At 54.1% G+C, this 9,820-nt stretch overlaps 1 protein-coding gene across 1 annotated transcript; it reads left to right on the top strand.

Annotated features, from left to right (window-relative positions):
- Positions 1-5,137: 5,137 nt before the first annotated feature.
- LOC100276811 (uncharacterized) lies at positions 5,138-7,809 on the top strand. The gene is made up of 4 exons (NM_001150521.2): positions 5,138-5,350; positions 6,046-6,404; positions 6,715-7,049; positions 7,381-7,809. Exons 1-4 carry the CDS (start codon positions 5,266-5,268, stop codon positions 7,487-7,489), a joined length of 888 nt encoding a protein of 295 aa, NP_001143993.2. The 5' UTR covers positions 5,138-5,265; the 3' UTR covers positions 7,490-7,809.
- Positions 7,810-9,820: the final 2,011 nt, after the last annotated feature.

Raw genomic sequence — 9,820 nt, 5'->3', positions numbered from 1 at the left:
GGAACTCTCCTGCTTGGTGACCTTCCTTCTTGTCGTCGTCGCGGGCCCTGTCACCCTCCGCGGGTGGCCCGGCCCTGTGGAAGTGGCGCCGAAGCATGACGCACTCCTCAAGGGTGTGCTTGACAGGCCCCTGATAATAGGGGCACGACTCCTTGAGCATCTTGTCGAAGAGGTTGGCACCTCCGGGGGGCTTCCGAGGGTTCTTGTACTCGGCGGCGGCGACAAGGTCCGCGTCGGCGGCGTCGCGTTTCGCTTGCGACTTCTTCTTGCCTTTCTTCTTGGCGCCGCGCGGAGTTGACGCCTTGGGAGCATCTTCCGATGGGCGGCCCTGGGGCTGCTTGTCCTTTCGGAAGATAGCCTCGACTGCCTCCTGGCCAGAGGCAAACTTGGTGGCGATGTCCATCAGCTCGCTCGCCCTGGTGGGGGTTTTGCGACCCAACTTACTCACACGGTCGCGGCAGGTGGTGCCGGCAAGGAACGCGCCGATGACATCCGAGTCGGTGATGTTGGGCAGCTCGGTGCGCTGCTTCGAGAATCGCCGGATGTAGTCCCGGAGAGACTCTCCCGGCTGCTGCCGGCAGCTTCGGAGGTCCCAGGAATTCCCGGGGCGCACGTACGTGCCCTGGAAATTGCCGGCGAAGGCTTGGACCAGGTCATCCCAGTTGGAGATATGCCCCGGAGGCAGGTGCTCCAACCAGGCGCGAGCGGTGTCGGAGAGGAACAGGGGGAGGTTGCGGATGATGAGGTTGTCGTCGTTCGTTCCACCCAGTTGGCAGGCCAGGCGGTAGTCCGTGAGCCACAGTTCCGGTCTCGTTTCCCCCGAGTACTTTGTGATAGTAGTCGGGGGTCGGAACCGGGTCGGGAACGGTGCCCGTCGGATGGCCCGGCTGAAGGCCTGCGGACCGGGTGGTTCGGGCGAGGGACTCCGATCCTCCCCACTGTCGTAGCGTCCCCCACGCCTGGGATGGTAACCTCGGCACACCCTCTCGTCGAGGTGGGCCCGACGGTCGCGATGATGGTGCTCGTTGCCGAGGTGGCCCGGGGCCACAGGCGCGGTGTTGCGCGTGCGCCCGGTGTAGACCGAGGCTTCCCGCATGAATCGGGAAGTCGCGGCATGAGGTTCCGAGGGGTATCCCTGCCTTCGGGAGGCAGAGCTCTCGGCCCGTCGGACCGCAGTGCCTTCCAGGAGATTCTTGAGCTCTCCCTGGATTCGCCGACCCTCGGTGGTTGATGGCTCCGGCATCGCGCGGAGAAGCATCGCTGCTGCAGCCAGGTTCTGACCGACCCCACTGGATGCGGGTGGCGGCCTGACCCTGACGTCGTTGGCGACGCGGTGCTGGAAACCCTGGGGCAGGTGACGTATTTCTCCGGCCGGGGGTTGGCCCGCCCATGCCTGCCCGACGTCCCGGCGGATCGGCTCAAGCGCTCCTGCTTCCTCGTCGAGCCTGGCCTGCGCCCCGTGGACTTGCTCGAGCTGTGGGTCGTGACCCCCCGCCGGAACGGGGACCACAGCTAGCTCCCGCGGGATGTCAGCGCGAGGCACCGGCCTAGGGAGATCACCGTCCTCCGGCATGCCGAGATGATTGCCTTCGGAGGGATCCCCTAGATCGACGTGGAAACATTCGCGGCTTGGGCCGCAGTCCTCGTCGTCGAGGCTGCGGCTACCGTCGGAACAGTCGGAGAGGCAGTAGTCACATGCGGTCATGAAGTCCCGCATGGCACTGGGGTTGCCAAATCCAGAGAAATCCCAACAGATGTTGGGGTCGTCATCTTCCTCGGACCCAGAGGGCCCGTAGGTCGAGACGTCCGTCAGCCGGTCCCAAGGCGACCGCATGCGAAACCCCAGAGGGTTTGAACTCGCCTCTACGAGAGCGCCCGCCGAAGCAAGGTCGCTAAGCGGGTTGAGGCTGAGTCCAAATGACGTAGGATGGGAATCGGTCGGTACCTTTCGGTCGACGAGCAACGACATAGTCACGTCGGGGACTGATTGCACCGCCGTCTCAGGTACGAGGGCGACGTCCTGCAAGCTCTCCGCGAGCGCACTGGCGTCGTCCACTTGCTCGGGATTGGCGTGTTGCGGGGAGACGGCGCTCGCCTTCGTCTCAAACGCGAGGTCGACGCCCGACGCGCCCCCCGTTGGAGCTCTGGGGACGTCGACTCGCTCGACAGCCGACGAGGCGGAGCCTCCCGCTTGGCCTTGGTTGCCCCGCCTCCTCCTCCGTTGGCGGGGGAGAGGACGGGGCGAGCTCGAATGCTGTTCTTCCACTACGCGGGGAAGACGTCGTCGATTCCGCCGCCGGCGGGCGGGCTGTCGGCCGCCATTGTCGTTGTCGCGCGGCGGTGGAAGGAGTATCATGTCGTAGCTGCCGTCGAAGGACATGAACTCAAGACTCCCGAAACGGAGCACCGTCCCGGGTCGGAGAGGTTGCTGGAGACTGCCCATCTGGAGCTTGACGGGAAGCTGTTCGTCAACACGCAGCAGGCCCCTACCTGGCGCGCCAACTGTCGACGTTTCGAGACCGGGGGGTCCCTCGGGCCGACGAGTGAGTGTCGCCGCGTGCCCCAGCCCAGATGGGTCGAGCGCGTGGGCGAGCGCGAAGGGGGGAAGGAGCGAGGCGGCCGGTGACCGGCGTGAGAGAGGTGGGAATCCCGCGGCCTTCGTGTTCGTCCCGCGCCCAGGTCGGGTGCGCTTGCAGTAGGGGGTTACAAGCGTCCACGCGGGAGAGGGAAGCGAGCGGTCCCAAGAGAGCGCCTGTCCCGTCCTCGTCCCCGCGCGGCCAACCCTCTCTAAAAGGGCCCTGGTCCTTCCTTTTATAAGCGTAAGGAGAGGATCCAGGTGTACAATGGGGGTGTAGCAGAGTGCTACGTGTCTAGCGGGGGAGAGCTAGCGCCCTAAGTACATGCCGATGTGGCAGCCGGAGAGATCTTGGCACCGAGCTGGTGTGATGTCGTGGCCGTCGGAGGAGCGACGGAGCCTGGCGGAGGGATAGCTATCGGAGCGGTTGAGTCCTTGCTGACGTCCTCCTGCTTCCGTAAGAGAGCTGAGAGCCGCCGTCGTCACAGAGCATGCGGGGCGCCATCATTGCCTATCTGGCGGAGCTAGCCAGATGGGACACCGGTCTTGTTCTCTGTGGCCCGAGTCAGCTCGGGGTAGGGTGATGATGGCGCTTCCTGTTGACGTGGCTGGCCTGCGTCCTAGGTTGGGCGACGTGGAGGCTCCTCCGAAGCCGAGGTCGAGTCTGTCTTCCATGGCCGAGGCCGAGCCCGAGCCCGAGCCCCTGGGTCGAGCGAGGCGGAGGTCGTTCGGTAGAGGCCAGGGCGGAGTCCGAGCCCTGGGTCGGGCGAAGCGGAGTTCGTCGTCTTCCGGGGCTGAGCCCGAGTCCGAGCCCTGGGTCGGGCGGAGCGGAGTTCGTCGTCTTCTGGGGCTGAGCCCGAGTCCGAGCCCTAGGGTCGGGCGGAGCGGAGTTCGTCGTCTTCTGGGGCTGAGCCCGAGTCCGAGCCCTGGGTCGGGCGGAGCGAAGTTCGCCGTCTTCCGGGACTTAGCCCGAGTCCGAGCCCTAAGTCGGGCGGAGCGGAGTTCGCCGTCTTCCGGGACCTAGCCCGAGTCCGAGCCCTAGGTCGGGCGGAGCGGAGTTCGCCGTCTTCCGGGACCTAGCCCGAGTCCGAGCCCTGGGTCGGGCGGAGCGGAGTTCGCCGTCTTCCGGGACTTAGCCCGAGTCCGAGCCCTGGGTCGGGCGGAGCGGAGTTCGCCGTCTTCCGGGACCTAGCCCGAGTCCGAGCCCTGGGTCGGGCGGAGAGGAGCTTCCTATGGTGCCTTTGGCAGGGCCTGACTGCCTGTCAGTCTCACTCTGTCAAGCGGCACTGCAGTCGGAGTGGCGCAGGCGGCGCTGTCCTTTTGTCAGGCCGGTCAGTGGAGCGGCGAAGTGACGGCGATCACTTCGGCTCTGCCGGGGGGCGTGCGTCAGGATAAAGGTGTCAGGCCACCTTTGCGTTAAATGCTCCTGCGATTCGGTCGGTCGGTGCGGCGATTTAGTCAGGGTTGCTTCTTAGCGAAGGCAGGGCCTCGGGCGAGCCGGAGATGTGTCCGCCGTTGGAGGGGGGCCTCGGGCGAGACGGAAATCCCCCAGGGTCGGCTGCCCTTGTCCGAGGCTAGGCTCGGGCGAGGCATGATCGAGTCGCTCGAATGGACTGATCCCTGACTTAATCGCACCCATCAGGCCTTTGCAGCTTTATGCTGATGGGGGTTACCAGCTGAGAATTATGAGTCTTGAGGGTACCCCTAATTATGGTCCCCAACATTAATGTAAAACATTGTCACTTATACACATTGTCATATGTAAAAAATTATTATGCATACATTAAAATGAACACATTTGTACAATTAGCGATCTTTTGACAAGGTAATTATTTATTTTTATCGTTAACTACTACACAAAGATATCGTCACGTGCAAATTTAACGGGTCCCCGCGAGGAACGATGATGGAGAATACTTCCCCGTCCCCATCCCCGTTTACTCGCCGGGGGATAAATTTTCCCTATTTATATCCCCGCGGGGAAAGTTTTTTCCCCATCTCCATTTATTAAGGGTTAGTTTGGAAACACTATTTTTCCAAGGGATTTTAATTTTCCCAAGAAAAAATGAACTAGTTTTCCTTGGGAAAATGAAAATTATTTGAAAGAATGAGATTCCCAAACTAGTTCTAATCGAGAAATTCGGGGAAACGGGGGATCGGGTCGCCGTTCCTATGGGTCTGTTTGGTTTAGCTTTTCTCTGACCAGCTTTTCTGAGAATCTGGCCGTGGAGAGAATCTGGCTGTGAGAAGAATCTGAGTATTGTGTGGATTACGTGCGAAGGAAGATGAAGTGGTCCAAATGGTTCAGGATCTAGAAAGCAACATATTCCTACTATCATGACAATTCGATCGATTTTGTGTTCATGTTGATTTTGGACGGTTTTTACCAAAGCGATTTTTATAGAAGCTGGCTAAAAAGCTAGAGCGTTTGGCGATCTGCAGCAGCTTTTGGTGGCCAAAACCTGGAAAAATCCCAAACAAACATGGGCTATCTTTAATCATAGCGAGCAAAGCACAAAACTGGGCCGTTTTTTTTATGTTGGGCTTCCGGTCGCATTCGGCCCATTCGCTCGAACCGGGGGAGCCTGTTGACTTCTACGGTCTATCTCGAAGTCACAGACGCCGCGTCGCCGCGAAGCGCATCCATTCGTCGCCGCAGCACGCCGGCGGCCGGCGGGCAGGTTGCTTCGATGGGCTCTCCTACGCGGGTTCGGAGGACGACCGGTTTCACTCTCCTCCTGGTGCTTCTGTTCCTCTCGCCGCCCGTGTCAGCTGGTACGAACAGTCGCCGCTCCTGCGAGTCCTCGAGATCTCATTTTTATTTTCTGCATATTATTGGTTTCGTGAACTTAATCGGTGGAGGGAAGTGTCCCCCCCCCTCCCCCTATGTTTTCGCATGCGTTGCTAGAGATTCTTGTTGCCTTTTCAGTGGACCCTGTCCTTGCTGGTCATGTATTTGATCCCTCCAATTGTCTTTGCTATGTAGATTTAATTAGTCTTGGAGTTAAAAGTTGAAACTATAGCAAAACGAGGAATGCCAGTTTACAGATGGCTACCTGTGCACGCTTTAGGCCTTACTTTGAAGTTATTGTTGGCATTTTGCGAAGTTTCATAATTCATAACGCAGAGGACAGGTTTGGAAAGGAACTGTTAGATAAGCTATGATCATATCAAGTGAAAACTTTACTGTTTCAGGTTCTGTTATATACTGTATTGACTTGAGCTGTACGGCAACAGGCTTTGTTTACCTTACTGTTATATAGCTCGTGTTCTTGATGCTACTGCCGGCTGTTAGTAAGACTGATGGGCAATGCAGATTAGCTTGGTTATATATGAATATTGTGGTTGCAGATTGAACGATTCCTCCTTGTTAAGATATACGAGGCTTGTAATTTCTCAGTAGATAACTGTGGTGGCGATAGTCCATTGGTTTATTTCACGTATTTTGCTGTCTATCTTTTTTTCCCCAGGACAACCAAAAGGTGTGTGTGTTTCACCAGGTGGACGGTTCCCTGCCTTTTCATCTGAAGGCAAGCCTCCTGGAAGAGCACCCAAGGGGCGCAGAGATCTAGCACTGTGTAGGATATTCCGTCAGAAAACATGTTGCGATGTGATGCAGACATTTCCTGCTCTGGTCTCAGTAAGAAACCTTGCATTGGCTGGTGAAGGCAGTCAAGAATGTATTCATTTGTGGGAATTGCTTGAGTGCTCAATATGCGATCCACGAGTGGGTATCAGGCCTGGACCTCCTGTTGTATGTGCATCATTCTGTGATATGGTCTTCAAAGCTTGTTCAGAGTCGTACTTCTCTATAGATACGAAAACACAGGTAAACCCTCTGATTAATGGACATAATTGAGATTGAGACAAGCGGGTACTGATACCTCAAACATGTACTGGCACACAAGTACATGTGCTGCTGCTAGATTAAGCTTGATAGTTCCATGGTTAGATTATAATTATACACTAAACAGTCATGTTCTAGCCCATGTCTGTTGTGTACATTCTGGATAGCTGTTGATTCTGCTGAAGTTCCTTTGTGCTAAGAGATTTTTAGCTTCATCTACTGATTTTTGTTTTGTTGATTACGATTTCACGTTTTGGTTCTGATCTGAATATGCTCCTTACTGGTTTGTCAGGCCTTGTCTCCTTGTGGTTTAGATGACATCCTTTGTGGCAAAACACATAAATGGGTCTCTAACGGCACAGAGTTGTGCCGTCTTGCTGGTTTCTCTGTTCAAATTTCTGAGACCAGCTCTGGTGGAGTTGGTCACACTTTCTGCTATGGTGGGAAAGCAAGTTTGGATTCCATCTCTGATTCATGGACTTCTTCAAAAGACCGTCCAACATTAAGTGGTGTGGCTTCATGGGACGTTCAAGATTTTCAGAGATGGGCACGAGAAATGCCTATCGGTGAAAGAGTTTCGTGGGCGATTGGAGGAATGGTTCTCACAGCTGGCCTTATTTTTATCAGGTATTGCATATTGCTTTTCTCTTTCACTTTATATATGCATAGATAGGTAAAACCCTAACTCAATCAGGTACTAAAGTATCAGCATAAATAATTCTTGTAGATCTGAGTATGTTTTATACATTTGGAATAGATACTGCATAGGCTATTTACAGATGATGGATCTACAAGAAAAGGAGCAAAAAAAAAACTTTGATTCTGTCCTTTTTTTTCAGTGTAATCTTGCAACTATCTGGCATGATGTCTTAAATTCTTGCTGAGATGGCACATTGGAAGCTTGCACTTCATACCCCTTCTTTTCAATTGAACTTCAAACTATCGTTTATCTATGCAGCAAAAGAAAGAGCTACAGCCATCACCAGAAGCAAGCTGCTATTGCTCGCAATATGAGATTGAGAAGGCTGGATTCTAGAGCCAACCCACAACAAACAAAGCGGAGCTAGGAAGGCATAGGCAACTTAGTGTTACTCATAGAGGATTCTTGGACTTGTGCTTCTACTTTTGTGGATCGGTATAATCAACAACTGTGAACAATAGATTGTACTGTGTGTGAGTCCATCTTGTTGCTTAGATGCACCAGCTACGACCTCCGTGTCATCCTTGTGTGGAAGAAGAGTTCTATAAGTTGTCACTGAGTATTCCTGGAATGCAGAACTTATGGGCTGTGACGAGATCATGTACATATTATTTGGAAATGACTTTTTTGATGCCATCGATATCCGGCGACATGCCTACATGATTTGTGATCTGTGAGTTCATCTAAGGCAGTAGAGCATATGTATATGTATATCTATGGAAAGACCATTTCTCACGAAGCACGTCTATTTTCTTAACCAACTTAATCTAGACTCATTATATTCTATTATATATTCATTTTTCCTTTCCAAGACAGTTTGTAATATCAGAGTGCCTCACAGATGCGTAAATGTTTGCCAGCGATCTGGCATGATTTGAAACTGAAAGGGAAAAAACTATTTGTTCATTCATTTATCTTAGTTTCATTTTCAAGTCTGGACCGAATCAAGAACACAGAAAGTGGATGTGATATTGAATTAGAACCTATTTAGAACAGAATACAGTAAAGAAACAGATCTTGTTCACTGTTTTGATATGTGAAAGATGTTCGTTTACACATGAATATTAAGCAACGAAGGTTCGTTTGCACATGAATAGTGGTAGTCATTTTCACCTAGAAACACATTATGCATAGAGAAGTCTATTGGGCACTGACACACGGCAGCGCTATCAGAGGACTCAAACACTCAGTAGCAGGTGAGAGTTTAGGTGCACAACGAAACAAACTGCGGAAAGCTCTAGCTTCTTGTTATGCGTGTCATTCAGAGGTAGGTGGTCCAAAGTACGTCCCTACCTCCGGCTACCAACTATATTCGAGGGGTATCTTATGTAACGGAGTAATTACAGTGATGCCTGTATAGTAATCCGCATAAACCAGACAACACACCCACACACTATACTGATGGGTGGGCACTTGGCGATGTCTTCTGGTGCATCGGGGGAGTTCATGGTCGACTTGTAGCCTCTACCCCGAGAGCCTTCGCGTCAATGCTCCCCTTGGTCGCGACTGGCTGGGCGAGTCTTTTAGTCGATGTGGGGCGAAGGCCTCGGCTATCGATGACTTGTTGTGGTTGTCCGTCAGATCGAAGACCCCTTTGCTTGTGATCCTACATATGGTCAGTACAAGGCAAAATGTATGGTCTTCGCTCTGTAATCGAAGCCGTGTTCGGTCTTCGGCTGCCCAGCCATCCTGAGGCCTCCGTATGACGTAGTCCCTCTGTGGCATTCTGTCAGAGCGAGTGATGCCTTCGCTGATGGCCCCTTCGCTCATGATCTGCGAAAGCGTTAGGGCAGAAACACGACCTTCGTTCGGTTGGTTGAGGGTATGTTTGGCCTCCGTCCAACAGTAGCCTCCGGAGGGAGTGGTTCATCTTGGTGGGCCATTCCCGAAGTCTTGATTTAGAGGTGGACGAACGCTGCCTCGACCAACCGGTGAACCGCTTCGAGGCAACCGCCTCGAGGGGACCGCTTGATGTGACAGATGGAAAGCCGAGGCGACACTATTTGCTTGGTGTCGCGGGTATAAAATGATCGTGCGACCTCGCTGATGGACCACCACACTGCTTTCGCAACCACTATCCCTCGCAAAAATCATTGGATCGCCGCCGCCTGTGACTGTCGTTTTTGCCGCCGATGACGAGATCGGCGACGAGCTCGTTGACGACCCCGGTACGCGCCTTGCCTCCCTCTACCAGCGGTGGTGCAGCTCCATCGCCGCCGCCGCCACACGCTGGTCGGGAGGGCGCTGGAAAAGTGACGGCTCATCGTCCGCTAGGGTTGCGCGCGTTGATGGGCTGGGCCAAGAGAATTATGAGTTGGACTGTTCTAAGGTTACTTCACGAAAGGTGAAGGAGATGGATAGCTTAGGATACTTCCCTGCTGGCCAAGGGCGGGCTGCTGGAGCGGATATCGTGCCGAGGCCGGATGGCGAGGTCCTGGTCTTTGAAGGGCTATTTGTAGCTGGCCTTTGGCTTCCAGGCCATGGTTTTTTGGTGGAGGTGGTTAAAAAGATTAACGTACAAATTCATCAGTTAACGCCGTAGGTTGTGGTGGCGCTGAGCAAGTTCGTCTGGGCCACGGCTACCTTTGGTGGAGGCCTAAGTGCAGAGGTCGTCGCAAAGCATTACTGCTTGCATTTGTAGAAAAGGTCTTCCAGTGTTGGTATTGATCAGTTTGGAAGTTGCACCTTCACCCCGAAG

The sequence above is a fragment of the Zea mays genome, chromosome 4, assembly GCF_902167145.1.
Source record: "Zea mays cultivar B73 chromosome 4, Zm-B73-REFERENCE-NAM-5.0, whole genome shotgun sequence".
Classification (NCBI taxonomy): Eukaryota; Viridiplantae; Streptophyta; class Magnoliopsida; order Poales; family Poaceae; genus Zea; species Zea mays.
This window is presented reverse-complemented; position numbering and strand designations above follow the sequence as displayed.